Source organism: Microcebus murinus, chromosome 6 (assembly GCF_040939455.1).
Source record: "Microcebus murinus isolate Inina chromosome 6, M.murinus_Inina_mat1.0, whole genome shotgun sequence".
In the NCBI taxonomy this organism is placed as follows: Eukaryota; Metazoa; Chordata; class Mammalia; order Primates; family Cheirogaleidae; genus Microcebus; species Microcebus murinus.
In genome coordinates, this window is record NC_134109.1 from 56053612 (window position 1) to 56071807 (window position 18196).

General features: G+C 39.0%; 1 protein-coding gene across 9 annotated transcripts in view; it reads right to left on the bottom strand.

Moving 5' to 3' along the window:
• The window catches only part of MIA2 (MIA SH3 domain ER export factor 2), a 107901-nt gene extending 92149 nt beyond the window's left edge, over window positions 1-15752 (bottom strand). For 5 of the 9 annotated variants that reach the window (XM_020285788.2, XM_020285785.2, XM_020285787.2 and 2 more), the window contains exons 1-4: window positions 15421-15750; window positions 11242-11375; window positions 7793-7879; window positions 1841-3065 (exon numbers count right to left, since the gene is read on the bottom strand). In XM_020285788.2, coding sequence (XP_020141377.2) covers window positions 1841-3065; window positions 7793-7879; window positions 11242-11375; window positions 15421-15535 — 1561 coding nt within the window. In that variant the 5' untranslated portion in view covers window positions 15536-15750. Of the gene's footprint in view, window positions 1-1840; window positions 3066-6506; window positions 6583-7792; window positions 7880-11241; window positions 11376-15420 lie in introns of those variants that run through there. The other 4 variants (XM_020285783.2, XM_020285782.2, XR_012919728.1 and 1 more) reach the window with 3 other exon arrangements.
• Between the last annotated feature and the right edge of the window lie 2444 nt (window positions 15753-18196).

Sequence of the window (18196 nt, forward strand, 5' to 3'; positions counted from 1 at the left end):
CACAAATATTCCTTTAGAATCTAACAAGTTTGGAACAAGAAAATTTTTCTTTTAATTAGTCCTTGACAGTCTAGGTCTCAATGTTTTTAGTTATAAAAAGCATCATACCTGCACCTTTCTTATTTGGAAAAGGATTAGAATCTGAATATCTATATGCTGGTTGAGGATGTTGATTGAGTAGAGAGCTCACTTTTTGAAGAATATTCAAATATCACATAAATTTCTGGAAGTTCAGGAATATCGGCTGGTTCTAATAGAAATGTACTTCCTCCTGAGTCGCAACCTTGTTGGCTTTTTCCTATGAAGGTTTTCTGTCATTCTAAGGTTTAATTGCTTCTGTATTATTGGTCAATATTTGCTGAGTTTCTAATCTGTTCATCAGAGAAACATCAGGATGGAGACATGGGAAAGTCATATTACATAATTCTTTATTTAAAATACAATCCACGGTACTGCTCTATTCTGTTGCCCTCTGTTGAACTCCTAGAATTGAGAGCCTTAAGGGAGAAAGTCAAAAACTTTTTACTTTATTTTTGCTTGAGTTTCCTTATTACTTTGAACAGTTAAAGAAAATCCACATTATCATTGCTCTCCTTAGGAAAAACAAAACAAATCAAAACTACAGACCTAGAAAAAAATATAATTTAAGAATCAAGACTATTTTTAATTATCAAAGTTTCCCTTAGTTTAGGTTTCTAAGAAAACCATTCAAATATAGTTGTATTAAAAAGGTGTAAATGAGCTAAAAAATGAGTGCGAATCTACCAGAATAGGAAGTCAATAGACATTATCTAAAATACTTGGTGGCTCATATGGATGGCTCAAGGTCAGGAGTTCAAAACCAGCCTGAGCAGGAGCGAGACGCTGTCTCTACTAAAAAATAGAAAGAAATTAATTGGCCAACTGAAAATATATATAGAAAAAATTACTCAGGCATGACGGTACATGCCCGTAGTCCCAGCTACTCAGGAGGCTGAGGCAGAAGGATTGTTTAAGCCCAGGAGTTTGAGGTTGCTGTGAGCTAGGCTGACACCATGGCACTCTAGCACAAGGAACAGAGTGAGATTCTGTCTCAAAAAAAAAAAAAAAAGAAAGAAAGAAAGAAATTGTTTTGGGGGAAAAAAGCCTTAGCACTATTTAAATTTAACCCTATTTACAATAATAGTTTGATTAAAATTAAAATTTATTGCAAAATACCTTAGTGTCTTCTGGGAACATCAATAGATTTCCAATCATTCTTTTTTTCTTGATATTTTGTTTTATAATATTAAGATCTAAGTTCCAGAGTAAACCAGAAATTGATAAAAGGATGGTTGTTATTGATTACTGAGTATTTTGAAAAATATAGATTCCTGGACTTTTTCATCTGATTTATACTTTTTTTTTTCTTTTTTTTGAGACAGAGTCTCGCTTTGTTACCCAGGCTAGAGTGAGTGCCGTGGCGTCAGCCTAGCTCACAGCAACCTCAAACTCCTGGGCTCAAGCAATCCTTCTGCCTCAGCCTCCTGAGTAGCTGGGACTACAGGCATGCACACCACCATGCCCGGCTAAGTTTTTCTATATATATTAGTTGGCCAATTAATTTCTTTCTATTTATAGTAGAGACAGGGTCTCACTCTTGCTCAGGCTGGTTTCAAACTCCTGACCTCGAGCAATCCGCCTGCCTCGGCCTCCCAGAGTGTTAGGATTACAGGCGTGAGCCACCGCGCCCGGCCTGATTTATACTTATAAAAATAAATTGTTTAATCCTAGCTCTCTGTCTCAAAAAAAAATAAAAATAATAAATAAATAAATTGTTAAAAAATAAGATAAATTATATCATAGATATTTTCATACCAACCTGACTCACTGTATCTGCTTTCCAACATCCTAACTTTCATATTATCTATGGGATAATTTTCAGTTGAAAACTCTTCTGTTTCATCATTTTCAACTACATTATTTTGATCCAATGTCTGTTTGGGAAATGACAATTCTGTTTCCTTTGGAATGTTTTGTAAGCTCCAAGGGTTATACAAGAACTTTTTCAAATACGGCAAGGTATCAGAATCATCTGTTTTCTCTAAGACTCTTTTCTTATCTATTTGATCTTCTGTTTCCATAATTTTTATCGTTGGCATTTCTTGTTCCTTATAAGGGTCAAATTCACTTGCTGTGGGATACTCATGTTTATCTTCTCCACCATCTTCTTCATTTTTTCCATCATCCAATATAATTTTATCTTCATTGGCATAGGCAAAGCCCAGTATACCAAAACCAAAATCAAACCAACTTGGCTTGAGAATTGAGCTGTCATTTGTGATCATATCTTCTTTTTCTGTTAATATTTCTGTACATGGAACTATGGCTTCTTCATCAGATGATATGGAATTGGGGGCATCTTGTAGTGGTGGATTGCTTTCTTTGGACAATAATTCAAGCTCTGTATCCTCATCTCCAAACCCTAAATAACTTGTAAATCCACCACCAAACCAACCAGTGGCTTGAGGTTTAAGAACGTGCTCTGACTCGGAGGCTAGTTCAGACTGCTTCTTTGGCACAGAATCAAGTTCTGATCCAGGTTCTTTCTTTTGTTCTGTTTGGTGCACACCATTATTTAATTCCTGTAAGTCATTCTCATCTTCCACTGCTATTTTTCTGCTGTGAAATGAGCTTTCTTGTACAGGTTCAATGACTGATTCAAAAGCCTTCTTTTCAGCTTGATCACTTCCCAATCCAAACCATTCTGTTACTTCAGGCACAGGTGAGAATGGTGGGACATGATCCTCTTCTGGAATATGATCTTGTTCCACTCTTTCAGCTTCTACTTCTTCCCAGTCTTCTGATTCACTGGTACTTCTGATATCTTCAGGAGCCTCTGATGCTGGGAATTGGTCTTCAAACAAAGTACTTTCAGAAGTTGCATAAAATTCAGATTCTATCTGGAAATCATTTTCATATTTACTAAACTTTTGGTCTTTATCTTCTTCATATGTGTATATATTTTCACCATTATCACTGTTTAACTCACTATCTTCATTTTCAAATGTGTAGCTTGCTCCAAGAAGACAAAGAAAGTCAGATTCCTAAAAGGAAAAAAATATGATTGGTATAAATGCACTAAAGCTCCTTGTTTCTCCCTGAGTCATTTAAAATGAATTACTATGATTTTCCCAAGACCACACAACTAGCTCAACAGCAGAGCAAAAACTGAAATCAAATCTTCTAATCTCAAATACTTGTATCACAACTGACTTGTAGAAGTTAATGATCTAAACCTAAATGAACATAAAACTCCTTTTACATTATGGTTTGTTATTAAATAGTTGAAAAATCTGAGAAGCAGAGACAATCAATGCTTTGAGTATATATTGCAAATAAATTCTGATGAAAAGACATGCATATCTACAAAATCTTATACTTCCTGAGAGTATACTGACTTGGCACATGTAGCTGTATAGTGATTTGAGGAAGGGTACTATGGCTTGAATATGTCCTCAAAAACTATGTGTTAGAAACTGAATACCCAAAGCAAAAGTGTTGGGAAGTAAGGCCTAATGAGAGGTGATTGGCCATAAGTGCAGAGTGAATGGATTAATTCCATTATTGCAGATGTGGGCTCAGTATCACAGGGTGGGTTCCTTATTAAAGGACCAGTTCAGCCCACTCTTGCTCTTTCTCTCTCTCTCTCTCGCCTTCTACCATGGGATAACACAGCAAGAAGACCCTCATCAGATGTTAGCACCTTGATATTGGACTTCCCAGCCTTCAGAACTGTGAGAAATAAATTATTGTCTTTATGAGTTATCCAGTCTCTGGTATTCTGTTATAGCAGCATAAATGGAAAGGCAGAGGGAAATTGCACAGCATATGGTTACAGCTCAAACAGACCAGAGACTCTAAACCATGAAGACATGATTAAAGATTGCACTAAAACAGTTACGCTTCTTTTATTGAGATGTTGCATTCAGCCAATGGAAGTGGGGATCTTCTTGCTCTTCTCACAGAACAACCATATTATTAAGAAGAAAAATGATGAAGACACTTTTTAAATCTAAAGGTTAGAAATAGTGATATGTGCTACTTTTTGGATATTACCATTATGAAATGAGAATAAAGTTCAGGTTTTTAAAAACTAAACTTCAGAATTGCAATTTTATAATATGTGTTTGGCACTGCAATCTAGTGAGTAAGAACAGACTCTGGAGTCAAACCTTTCAGTTCAACTCCTGACTCTGCCATCTACTAACTTTGTGACCTTGGGTAAATTATACAACCTTTCTATGCCTCAGTGTCCTCATCTGTAAAATGGGGATAATGACAGAGCCTACTTTATAGGGGTTTTCTGTGGATTAAATGAGACAAGTACTTAGAATACTAACTGCCTCTAGTAAACACTAGTTTAGCCCAGCCCAAAGTTACACTACCCCACAGGTAGCCAGGATTACAGGGGTAAAAGGCCCAACCCTCTTGTCTTAGGACAAGAAGGTCTGAAGGGCCATCCTAACTTTAGGGCTTCTTTTTTTTTTTGAGACAGTCTCACTCTGTTGTCAGGGTTAGAGTGCCGTGGCATCAGCCTAGCTCACAGCAACCTCAAACTCCTGGGCTCGGGCAATCCTCCTGCCTCAGTCTCTCAGGTAGCTGGGACTACAGGCATGCACCACCATGCCCGGCTCATTTTTTCTATTTACTTTAGTTGGCCAATTAATTTCTATTTATAGTAGAGATGGGGTCTCCCTCTTGCTCAGGCTAGTTTCAAACTCCTGACCTTGAGCGATCCTCCTGCCTTGGCTTCCAAGAGTGCTAGGATTACAGGTGTGAGCCACCACTCCAGGCACTTCAGGGCTTCTTATAGAATCAACTGAGACTTGTAGCAACTGCATCACAGTTCAACTCCTGAATCTACCCAATTGTGCTTTTTCTTTTGTTTCCTCACAGGTATTATTCCTAAGAGTACTTCTGAGTAAACTTCTTTTTTTTTTTTTTTGAGACAGAGTCTCGCTTTGTTGCCCAGGCTAGAGTGAGTGCCATGGCATCAGCCTAGCTCACAGCAACCTTGAACTTCTGGGCTCAAGCAATCCTTCTGCCTCAGCCTCCTGAGTAGCTGGGACTACAGGCATGCGCCACCATGCCCGGCTAATTTTTTCTATTTTTTCTATATACATTAGTTGGCCAATTAATTTATTTCTATTGTGAGGGGTCGAGACATTGCATACCTGCAAGGCCCACACCCCCAGTGAAGCCGGAACCAACATCCGGCTTCTGGAAACTGTTGCTTACTTGCCATGGAAACCGTTGCTTGCTTGCTTGTTTGCGCCAACTTTGTATTGTTTGAACCCCTGTATAGTGGGGCTACCAGCCAACCAATCATGTTAAAGGTCAATGCATGATCCACACGTGATCAGCCACTGCATAGCGTATGCACCATAGGGATAAAAGGCCCGCTGCAACCCCAGTCAGGGTCCTTGCCTGCAAGAGTGGCCACTGCGTTGGTGCTCTAGGGCTTGGACCCTGGCTAGCCAGAAAATAAACCTCCTCTTGTGTAATTACATCCTCGATGTCTCTGCTTTTCTGTCCGGTGGGGCTATGGAAGGTCGGTCCCTAACGCTATTTATAGTAGAGACAAGGTCTCACTCTTGCTCAGGCTTGTTTTGAACTCCTGACCTCAAGCAATCTGCCTGCCTCGGCCTCCCAGAGTGCTAGGAGCCACCACGCCCGGTCTCAGTAAACTTCTTGAATGCAAAGATTCATCTTAGTGTCTCTTTCCCAGGGACCTTTTTATTTATTTATTTTTATAACAACTGAGGGCTAAGGGACCAAGGAACTTGACATAAGCATGTGAGGTGTCTGTGTGCTTACTATGTGCCTGTGTTGTAGTAGGTGCTGGGATTCTATAGTAATGAACAGAAAAAACTAATTGTAGGCTGGGCGAAGTGGCTCACACCTATAATCCCAGCACTTTGGGAACCTGAGCTGGGAGGATCACTTAAGCCGAGGAGTTTGAAGCTTCAGTGAGCTCTGCTGATGTCACTGTACTCTAGCCTGGGCAACATAGCAAGACCCTATCTCAAAAAAAAAAGAAAGAAAGAACAAGAAAGAGAGAAAAAAAATTGTAAATTGCAATAAATGCTACAGAGGAAATAAACAAGAAGCTATGATTAAGAAAGAATAATTTCTTTAGAATCATAATGTAAGACCTCTCAGAGACACTGATTTTTATTTTTAATTTGCAAATCAGCATACTTTTTTCCACTTTATTGACATGTAATTGGCATGCAAAAAACTGCATGGGCAGAGCATGGTGATTCATGCCTATAATCCTAGCACTTTGGGAGGCTGAGGTGGGAGGATCACTTGAACCCAGAAATTTGAGGTTGCAGTGAGCTATGATGATGCCACTGCACTCTATCCCAGAGCGAGAGAGCGAAATCCTGTCTCAAAAAACAAAACAACAACAACAACAAAACCTGCACATAATTAATGTATATAATTTGATGAGTTTGGACAAATGTATACAATGGTGTTACCATCAACACAATCCAGGTGATAAACAAATCCATTGCTTCTAAAAGTTTTCTAGGAGGCATTGATGTTTAAGCTGTGGCCTAAAGCATTAAAACATAAGAAAAAATTAGCCCAAGTGAAGAATTTGGGGAAAACGTTCCAACCAGAAGAAATAGCCTATTTGGATCCCTGGGCTGGGAAAGAGCTCTGCCTATTCTAAGAACAGTCCAAAGGCCAGTTTGGCCAGGTCACGTGAGTGAGGAGAGAGTGGCAGGAGATAGGGTTAGCAAGGGAGAAGGAGCAGATCATGTGGGCCTGTGAGGCCAGGGTAAAGAGTCTGGGCTTTATTCCAGGTCCAGTGAAAACCCATTAAAAGTTTTTAACCAAAGCAATGACATGATCTAATTTTGTTTTTATTTTAGCTTTCACAAGATCCATTGCTGTTTGAAGAAAGGGTTAGAAGAGGGCAAAAGTAGAGCCAAGGAAAACAGTCAGAAGTTTATTGTACTATTCTATACTCCAGCTATATCTTAGAGATAGAACTGACAGTACCAATTATTATACAGTAAATGGACAGCTAATCCCAGAGTTTGTGCTGGGAAAGAGCCAGAATATAGACAGTTTGTTTAACTAGACAGACTGGCTTCACACTGACCTCATTTAAGGTAAATTGACCTAACCTGGAATCTGAATAAAATGGGCTATTCAAATAGCTATTCAAATTTATATATTGAAAAGTCCCCTTTCTTAGATTCCCTTTCTTATTATCAAACCCAACATTATCAAGGTCATTAAAAACTTCAACAGCAAAAGAGGTTGTACAGATGTGAGACCTAGGGAAACTAGGGTAAATAAACTTTGGTCCTGTGGGACAATAACATTAGTAATAGTATCTAACACACAGCACTTAGTAAGTGCTGTTCTATCTACATCATATATACTCATTTATTCCTCAGTAAATTTGAGATAGCATTATCTTACATTCAACACTCCCATTTTACAGATAAGGAGATTGAGTCATACTAGGCTAGTAAATGGCTGAGTCTGGCTTTGAACTCAGTCTGTCTCCAAAATCAATGCTCTTAACCACTGGACTCTACTACTAGTCTGTTAATTGTTCAGAAAGCATCAATTTTGTCTTACCAAATTTTATTCACATACTCAAACTATTCCCAGTGTAAATTATCAGGCCAACTATTTTATGAATTTACCACACAAGGTACATAACCAATGGACATTTACGCCAAGGAAAACAGTTTTAGCCAATACATTTTAAACTCAATTAATAACTGAGAATGAATTTACTTACTTTAGTTGATATTTGAACTTCCTCAGATATGAACACCTCTTCAATCTGGACTGCATCTCTGGGAAAATATCCAAAGTCCTTCCCTTTCTATCAGAATGATGAACAAAGATTGTCAAGGAAGAGTGATCAAAGCAATAATAACTCTTGAGTCTAATTTTTCTCTCTGTCCTTGGTTTTTACCTACTCCAAATCACAGACTTTAATTGACTATCAGTTGCCATCTAAAAGAAAGTGAGTGAAATCATGTTCTTTTGTTATTCAAAAGAACATTAATTTAAGGGAACACAGAGCTAAACTGTAAAATGCCACTGGTTCAAACTTCAGAAGGAAAACCAGTCCACCTACTCATTTTCTTCTTTTTACTATTCTTCATGGCCTTCCTTGTCCAGGTGGACCACAGATTAACCAGTTGAACAGGAATATCAAAAGGCCAGGCAATGGCAGCAGTAGCCAAGCTAGATGGAGCTGTGACATAGTCAATGGTTTCAGGATGTTAAAATCAGATAAGATGTTTAAACTCTAAAAGGACACAGATGGATTCATCTAGATAGTAAAGGTCCACAAGTCCTCTAGGGAGGATTTGGTTCCATTCCACTTTTCTGGGGCTAACATCCTCTTTTTTTTTTTCTTTTGAGACAAGAGTCTCACTCTGTTGCTGGGCTAGAGTGCGGTGGCATCAGCCTAGCTCACAGCGACCTCCAACTCCTGGGCTCAAGCAATCCTCCTGCCTCAGCCTCCTGCGTAGCTGGGACTACAGGCATGCGCCACACCCAGTTAATTTTTGTTTCTATTTTTAGTAGAGACGGGGTCTCTCTCTTGCTCAGACTGGTCTCAAGCAATCTACTGACCTAAAGCAATCTACACGCCTCGGCCTCCCAGAGTGTGAGGATTACAGGCATGAGCCACTGCACTAGGGCACAAACGTCCTCTTAACCCAGTTCAAACACATGCAAGATGTCTCCCGAGAGTGAAGGCTTCACATAACCACTCTCAATTTCCTATCCCTGTGAACATTTTTTATCATAGCTCACTGTAACCTCAAACTATTGGGCTCAAAGCAATCCTCCCGCCTCAGCCTCCCAAGTAGCTGGGATTCTAGGCACCTGCCACCACACTCAGCTAATTTTTAAAATTTTTTTTGTAGAGATGAAGGTCTCTCTGCATTGTCCAGGCTGGTCTCAAACTTCTGGCCTCAAGCAGTCCTCCCACCTTAGCCTCTCAAAGTGCTGGGATTACAGGCATGAGCCACCACCCCAGCCCCCTGTTAAAGTTAAAAGAACATTTTAGTCCTCTGATCCAGCACCATTACACTTCAATTGTAATTCTTCCAACTCCCCAGTTGCTAGAACTATTTGGAAACTGACAGGCTGTGGGTCCTCAGTATGGTTCCTTGAATAGCTATCCACATGAACTTAAACACCAAATGCACGAAGCTAAGGGTGCCTGAAACTTCACCCTGGCTCCACACATTAAATACTGCTTTCATGTGAAACTATTATTTTACACGTAGCAAACAAGAAAGAATGCTTTCTTTGCTTCTTATGACACCTACTGTGTCATTTTTCTTACAGCTGAATTGGATGCCTCCAGCACATTCAAGACAGATGCTGGTGTTATTTATAAAGTGCCCTAAGCAGTAAGGAACTTTGGGAGTTGTAGAGGCCAGGCAAACAATTCTGACCAGTGACAATCAGAAGTTCAATACGGTCCCTGATGGGAAAAGCAGGATTTCATGTAGAATCTGCTCCATCAAATAGCGACCACAGAGGCTACACAAGGGAGATCTGATGTATAGGCAACCTGGGAATGATGTATGTATCAGGTTGGCCATGCTTGTTCAGCTTGGAACTAAATTACTTATCATAACATCTTTTCATTATAAACAAATAATGATACAATCCAATATATAAACCTTTTCTAACTGAAAACATTAATCATTAATTTTCCTATGTTATATATTCAGAGATGATTCAAGCTTCTAAAAATCTCAGTGTACTAGGACTTGAAGCCAAATAAAATTTCTCCCAGTTGTTATTTTTTTCCAAGAAAAATTCATATGCCTAGCTTCCCTAGGCTACCAACCTTTCTGAAGATCTCTTCAATAATAACTCAGCCTTTTACTTGCTCAGGAAAACATGTCTTTTTTTTTTTTCTTTGAGACAGAGTCTCACTCTGTTGCCGGAGCTAGAGTGCCGTGGCATCAGCCTAGCTCACAGCAACCTCAAACTCCTGGGCTCAAGCAATCCTCCTGCCTCAGCCTCCTGAGTAGCTGGGACTACAAGCATGTGCCACGAGCCGGCTAATTTTTTCTATATATATTAGTTGGCCAATTAATTTCTTTCTATTTTTATTAGAGACAGGGTCTCACTCTTGCTCAGTCTGGTTTCGAACTCCTGACCTTGAGCCATCCTCCTGCCTCGGCCTCCCAGAGTGCAAAACATGTCTTTTAATCAGGTTAACATCCTAGTCTCTCCAAAACTTGACCATTTGCAGCACCAAAATATGGCTGGGGCTGCCTAGCCATCCAATAATCTCCATCAGCACCCTTAAAGTCTGTCCAAATATATTTTGAAAATCTAAGTTTAAAAACTATGCATTCTGGACTGGATGCGGTAGCTCACACCTGTAATCCTAGCACTCTGGGAGGCCAAGGCAGGAGTATCACTTGAGGTGGGGAGTTTGAGGTGGCAGTGAGCTATGCTGACACCACTGTACTCCAGTCTAGGCAACAGAGTGAAACCCAGTCTTGAAAACAACAATAAGGCCAGGCACGGTGGCTCACGCCTGTAATCCTAGCTCTCTGGGACGCCGAGACAGGTGGATTGCTCAAGGTCAGGAGTTTGAAACCAGCCTGAGCAAGAGTGAGACCCTGTCTTTACTATAAATAGAAAGAAATTAATTGGCCAACTAATATATATAGAAAAAATCAGCCAGGCATGGTGGTGCATGCCTGTAGTCCCAGCTACTTGGGAGGCTGAGGCAAGAGGATTGCTTGAGCCAGGAGTTTGAGGTTGCTGTGAGCTAGGCTGATGCCATGGCACTCACTCTAGCCTGGGCAACAAAGTGAAACTCTGTCTCAAAAAACAACAACAACAACAACAAAAATGCATGCTATGTCAAATAATTTCCAGGCATTCTCTTAGCCCAACCATTTTACCTTCCCAAAAGCCTCTTTTACAGAAATTTTGGAACCACCACTGAACATGACCATTTTTTGTTTATTTAGGTATAGTAATAATTTCAATATTTATACGTTTGTAATATATTAAATATCGTAAATATTTAATATATAAAAATATTTATATAATATTTATATATTAAAATATGTAAATATTTTAATATTTATACAGTGCTTTGAAATTCTTAAAGTTCCTTTAAAGATGATAGCCAGTATCCTTGTACAAGTCTGCCATTTATTTTGCATTCAATTTTTAAAACAAGGTACTTACACTTCCTGCCCACAAATCTTCCCTTCCTCCTGCAAGTTTAACATAAACAGATATCTCTTCTCCTTTAGTGAAGTTCAGGTATCGGCAGTCAGGTCCTCTGTAATCTCTCGTGGCTGAGACTCTGCTCATTAAAGCTATGTAAACATGTAAAGAAAAACTTACTTTAAATTAAAATATTATTTCTGCTCCTTCCATCTTGCCCTTCTCCAATCCATCCTACATATTAATATTTTCAAATGCTAATTTCTTTATATCACTTATGGCCTCAAAACCCTATATACACTTCCCACTGCACGCAGAATCCTAAGTCTAAGCTTTTAGGTTTGGTATCCAAGGCCGTCCCTTAACCTGGTCCCCTTTCCCTATTTAAAAGGATCACCTTGCTGGGCTCCCACCTATAATCTTAGCACTTTGGGAGGTCAAGGCAAGAGGATAGCTTGAGGCCAGAGTTTGAGACCAGCCCAGGCAACATAGTAAGACTCTGTATCTATAAAAAATTTAAAAATTAGCTGGGCGTGATGGCTCATGCCTGTAGTCCTACCTACTTGAGAGGCTGAGGTGGAAGGATTCCTTGAGCCCAGAAGTTTAAGGTTGCAGTGAGCTATGATGATGCCACTGCACTCTAGCCGGGGCAACAGAGTAAGACTCTGTCTTTAAAACATGGCTGAGGGCTGGGCGCGCGCGGTGGCTCACGCCTGTAATCCTAGCACTTTGGGAGGCCGAGGCAGGCGGATTGCTCGAGGTCAGGAGTTCGAAACCAGCCTGAGCAAGAGCGAGACCCATCTTTACTATAAATAGAAAGAAATTAATTGGCTAACTAATATATATAGAAAAAATTGGCCGGGCATGGTGGTGCATGCCTGTAGTCCCAGCCACTTGGGAGGCTGAGGCAGAAGGATTGCTTGAGCCCAGGAGTTTGAGGTTGCTGTGAGCTAGGCTGACGCCACGGCACTCACTCTAGCGTGGGCAACAAAGCGAGACTTTGTCTCAAAATAAAAAAAATTTAAAAAAAACATGGCTGAAGCCAGGCGAGGTGGCTCACGCCTGTAATCCTAGCTCTCTGGGAGGCCGAGGCAGGCAGATTGTTTTAGCTCAGGGGTTCGAGACCAGCCTGAGCAAGAGTGACACCCCCGTCTCTAGAGCGAGACCCCATCTCTACTATAAATAGAAAGAAATTAATTGGCCAACTAATATATATAGAAAAAATTAGCCGGGCATGGTGGCGCATGCCTGTAGTCCCAGCTACTTGGGAGGCTGAGGCAAAAGGATCGCTTGAGCCCAGGAGTTTGAGGTTGCTGTGAGCGAGGCTGACGCCACGGCACTCACTCTAGCCTGGGCAACAAAGCGAGACTCTGTCTCAAAAAAAAAAAAAAAAAAAAAAAAACATGGCTGGGCGAGGTGGCTCACGCCTATAATCCTGGCACTCTGGGAGGCCGAGGCAGGTGGATCTCTCAAGGTTAGGAGTTCGAAACCAGCCTGAGCAAGAGCAAGACCCCATCTCTACTAAAAATAGAAAGAAATGAATTGGCCAACTAAAAATATATAGAAAAAATTAGCTGGGTATGGTGGCACATGCCTGTAGTCCCAGCTACTCGGGAGGCTGAGGCAGTAGGATTGCTTGAGCCCAGGAGTCGGAGGTTGCTGTGAGCAAGGCTGATGCCACGGCACTCTAGCCTGGGCAACAGAGTGAGACTGTCTCAAATAAATAAATAAATAAAATAAAATAACAAAATGAAATGACCTACTCCTATTCCTTTACACAGACTCAGGGCTATAATCAAGCTTGTTTATCAATTGTCCCTGGAAAATGTCATTAGCATTCTCTAGTCTATAGAGAAGGAAAAAAAAAGGTAATCAGTTTTTTTCCTGCCACCTACTGTACTATAAGCATTATGATAAGCATGATCATATTTTTATGTTATTAAATCCCCCAAACAGATCTATGAGATACATAATTTCATCTCAGTCTAACAAATGAGCTTTCAGCTAAGGCTCAGAGGGTGGGTCACACAATTCTGGCGGAGGCCACTTTACACTGAGGTTCTTTACACTGCAACATCCCCTTCCTTATTCTAAGATTTTCTTTCTGCTCTTTCCTCAGCCTAGAAACCCTTCTCTCTCTCTTCATGCTTAACTCATTTCCTACTTCCTCTATGAGGCATCCTAATCATTTCAGCCTACTCTGATTGCCACTTCTCTCAACTTCAATATTACCTATTATCCTTACTATACTATATAACTGCTTACTCCTTAATATTTACCTGCCATGTCATCATTCACTAGTACAAAACTTCCTGGAGGGCAAGAAACTTATCTTACGTTTCATTTTATTCCTCTTAGATGCACAGCACACACCCACCCACCAGAGTCAGCCCACAGTAGGCCAATAACTAAGAATGAATCATAGCCACATATACCAGGTTCAGCTCTTCAACACACAAAGTAAGGCCGGGCGTGGTGGCTCACGCCTGTAATCCTAGCACTCTGGGAGGCCGAGGCGGGCGGATTGCTCAAGGTCAGGAGTTCAAAACCAGCCTGAGCGAGACCTCATCTCTACCATAAAAACAACTAATATATATAATATAAAAATCAGCCGGGCATGGTGGCTCGTGCCTGTAGTCCCAGCTACTCGGGAGGCTGAGGCAGGAGGATCGCTTGAACCCAGGAGTTTGAGGTTGCTGTGAGCTAGGCTGACGCCACAGCACTCACTCTAGCCTAGGCAAGAAAGTGAGACTCTGTCTCAAAAAAAAAAAACAAACACACACAAAGTAATATACACACCATATTAGCTATTATACCAATGTGTAAAATACAATGCTTTTATTAATTCATGCGATTAAAATTAAAATAACATAAATTACTATAAATTTGAAGGTTCCTTTTCATGTTCTGCGTCTGGCTCTGAGGATACTAAAATGAGGTTGAAATGTAGAGAAAAAGATTGTTATTCTAAAATATCTAGTAAATTTCTCCCCATATTAAATTACACATCCAAAATATTAAAGAAAGTGTTTACTCATAAAACTGTTACTTATAAATTATTTATGTTTATACTAATATATTTTGCATTTTTAATTTCCCCGTTACAAATTAGAAGTAATTTTCACATACTGGAATGATAGAATTTATTTAAAGCAACTCTAATATGTTGCACTCTAATTTATTTTGCACTGTAATGCTAATAACATAAAATAAATTAAGTTCTTAAAGAGTAGAATGGAAGGCTGGGTGTGGTAGCTCACGCCTGCAATCCTAGCACTTTGGGAGGCCAAGGTGGGAGGATTGCTTGAGCTCAGGAATTAGAGACCAGCTTGAGAAAGAATGAGACCCCGTCTGTACTAAAAATAGAACAAATTAGCCAGGCATGGTGGCACATGCCTGTAGTCCCAGCTACTTTGGAGGCTGAGGCAGGAGAATTGTTTGAGCCCAGGAGTCTGAGATTGCAGTGAGCTATGATGATGCCACTGCACTCTACCCAGGGTGACAGACGGAAACTCTGTTTCACAAAAAAACAAACAAAAAAAACACAATAGAATGAAAATTAATTTTTCTTTGTAGTAGATAAAGAGAGATTTATATTCAATGATATAAATAAAAATTACATTTATATTCTAGCAGTGATTTCAGTATTTTTACATAATAAGCACAGAAATGATTAACATTTGATAAAGTTTAGACAATAAATCGTGGTTTGAAATAAAAACATATTTTAGAAAACTCACGAAAATCAGAAAGTTCTGATTACGAAATGAAAACTAAAAATAGAAGAACTTTATAAATAAAGAATTATCAAGTGGCTTGATGTCTTTTGTTACATGAATCAATTATATTTATGTTTAAAAAATAGTGAAAGGACTGATTAATGTTTTTGAGGTATGGATTAATATTATTATAACTTCTGATGTATTTCTTTCTATATCAGGCTGATCTATGCTCTTTGTATTTTTATATTAAATACTATTACAAAATACTTTGCTTCCAGCATTTCTTTTTTATACTAAGCTACACTGTATAATTCTAATAGTTCTCAATGATATTAATGATCATTTTTATCACACATGTCCATAATAACATTTTTTTTCTTTTTTTTAATTCATTGCTCAATGGAACGTAATAACATTTTATGTCATTTCAGAACCTCAATTTAAGAGAAGAAGAAGGGGAAAAAAGCAAACTTACATTCACATTCCAAGTCACCACATTTTTTAAGGTCTGCCAGCAGTTTTGTACCCTCCAGACACTTTGTCAGGGAAATAACCAAAAGAAGGATTCTGTGGACTCCAAGCTCCGCCATGCTAAAACAAGTGACTAGGAATCCCAAATGAAGGTTAAACCAATTGTCCAGGTTGTAGATATGCCAGCCAAAACAGGAGATATTCTACTCTCTTCACTAAATATAAGAGAAAAAGTTTTGAGGGTTTTTAAATCCCTTGATAACTACATTTTTCCATTGGCATACAGGCTTAATTTGAAGGACAAACACTCTCTGTTCTCAGTCTGCAGTGTCAGGAATCCAGATAATACATAAGAGTTTAATAATTAACAAGGATTTTTAGTTGGACTAATGTCCCATGAAGATAGCCCATGTAAAACTGTCTCACTTAAAGGCAGCTTGCATTTCACAGGATAGACCTGAAACAGGCCTCCACAAAAAGATAGTTAATTTCTGTTAAAGTCTTCAGGTAGATTGATCAACAAGTACAAACCAAGTATTTGCTACATACAAATACCGGCTTCAATGGAGAAAGTATACAGTTATAGCAGGAACAGTAATAATTTATATTAAAAGTATGGTTTTGAAATAATATGATGAAAACTATTTGAAAAAATATTCCACTTTCATATTTAAAAACTATTTATTGTTACTATGAAGTTAAAACTTACTGTATTTAGTTAGGGATAATCATTAAAATGTAATGAGCACCAAAAAAAAAAAAAGAACAAAAAAATTTTAAAAATGTAATGAGCACTTAAACTATGTTCCAGGTATTAAGTACTTAAATATATGATCTGATTTAATCCTCACACCAACTCTCCATGGTAGGTAATATTATTCTTTGCTTCTCAGGCTGGTCTCGAACTCCTGGCTTCAAGCCCTCCTTTCTCCTCAGCCTCCCAAAGTGCTAGGATAACAGGTATGGCCACCGCACCTGGACTGATTTTTTTAAAAAGTAAGCCAAAAAAAAAGTAAGCCAGACAATATAGAAAACTACAAACAAGAAAATGAATGCCACCTTAAATTATGTTATATACTCCCACCATATGGGGGAGCATTTTTATTTTTTCAGACATCTCTCTCTCTTTTTCTCTCTCTCACACACACACTTTCTGCATATGAGGAAACTGAGGCACATAGAGGTGGTTTAAATCACTCACCCTATGTCACATGGTGAGAGGAGAAAAAATCTAAACCTAGGCACTCTGACACCCCACACTTGTAGGTAGCCACTGTAATTTACTATCAAAAATCAAGTCATCTGCCAAGCAAAGATACCTACCCTGTCTGTAGCAATACTACTCTAGAAACAGCAGATAGAGTATTACTCCATGTATTAAAAATTGTATGTATATTCCTATAAATGGAGAGAGAATGTGTGTGTGTGTGTGTGTGTGTGTGTGTGTGTGTGTGTGTGTGTGTGTGTGTGTGTGTGAGAGAGAGAGAGAGAGAGAGAGAGAGAGATGTCTGACAAAATAAAAATGCTCCCTCATATTGTGGGAGTACGTAATGTAATTTCAGGTGGTATTCACTTTCTTCATTGTAGTTTCCTATATTGCCTGGCTTACTTTTTTTAAAAATTAGGCTGGGTGTGGTGGCCCATACCCGTTATCCTAGCACTTTGGGAGGCCGAGGAGGAAAAAGGGCTTGAAGCCAAGAGTTTGACACCAGCCTGAGTAACATAACAAGATCCTTTAACTACAAAAAACAAATAGAAAAATCAGCCTGGCGTGGTAGTGCACACCTGTAGTCCCAACTATTTGGAAGACTGAGGCAGGAGGATGGCTTGAGCCCAGGAGTTTGAGGTTGCCATGAGCTATGATGACACCACTGCAGTCTAGCCAGGGTGACAGAGCAAGACTCTGTCTCAAAAAATATAAAATAAAAATAAAAAATAAAATAAAATAATAAATAGTTATGAAAATCAAATCATTTGAACATTGCCATTGCTCAAAAAGGATCAAAGCCCCATATTGGGAATTTTTTTGTAAAACACTAGATCTCAGTAGATTTTCAGAAACTGCAGTTGTCCTATTTCAATCTTGGGAAAATATTTTTCTAAGCCCTTCTTTGCTGTGTCTTTTCACTGTATTTGGGCATGCCAAGGTGCATAGTGTATAGATTCAGAACCCAGCAATTGTATGACACCACACTCCCCTCTAGTGCCTGACACAAATAAGACAAATACTCAGCACCTGAGCAAGCTAAAGTGAAGGACTTTGTTCTGCTTTCAAGGTTCTAGAGGACGTTTATTTGCTTGTTTTCCAAAAACTATAACAGTAGGAAGCCTGCTCTCTCAGAACTAAGATTTTTACAAAAGAATCTGATAGAGCATGTACTTGAGGATCATTTGGCTTGCAACAGAGCACTGCATAGTTGTATGTATATACACACAAAAAGGTGTAGGTTAGTTTCTTGAATACCTTTACAAATCTGTGAGCTATGTTTTCAAGGACATTTAAAGAAGGATCAGGTCTTCAGCTTCAAAATTTGGCGCAGGGTTATTTTTATAATTTATAATATCACCATATCCAATATTAAATCGAGAACATTTAGTAATTAATGTAGTTTAACAATCCATGTGTCATATTCAATATTAATTACATTATGGCTAAATTCCAAAGTGATTGATTTAATCATTTTTAAGTTAAGTGCAACAAGAGCCTAGCAAAATTTAAATTTGTCTATTGATTGACCTGAAGGTGATTTGAATCAAGAAAAATTCTTGCCTAAGATACC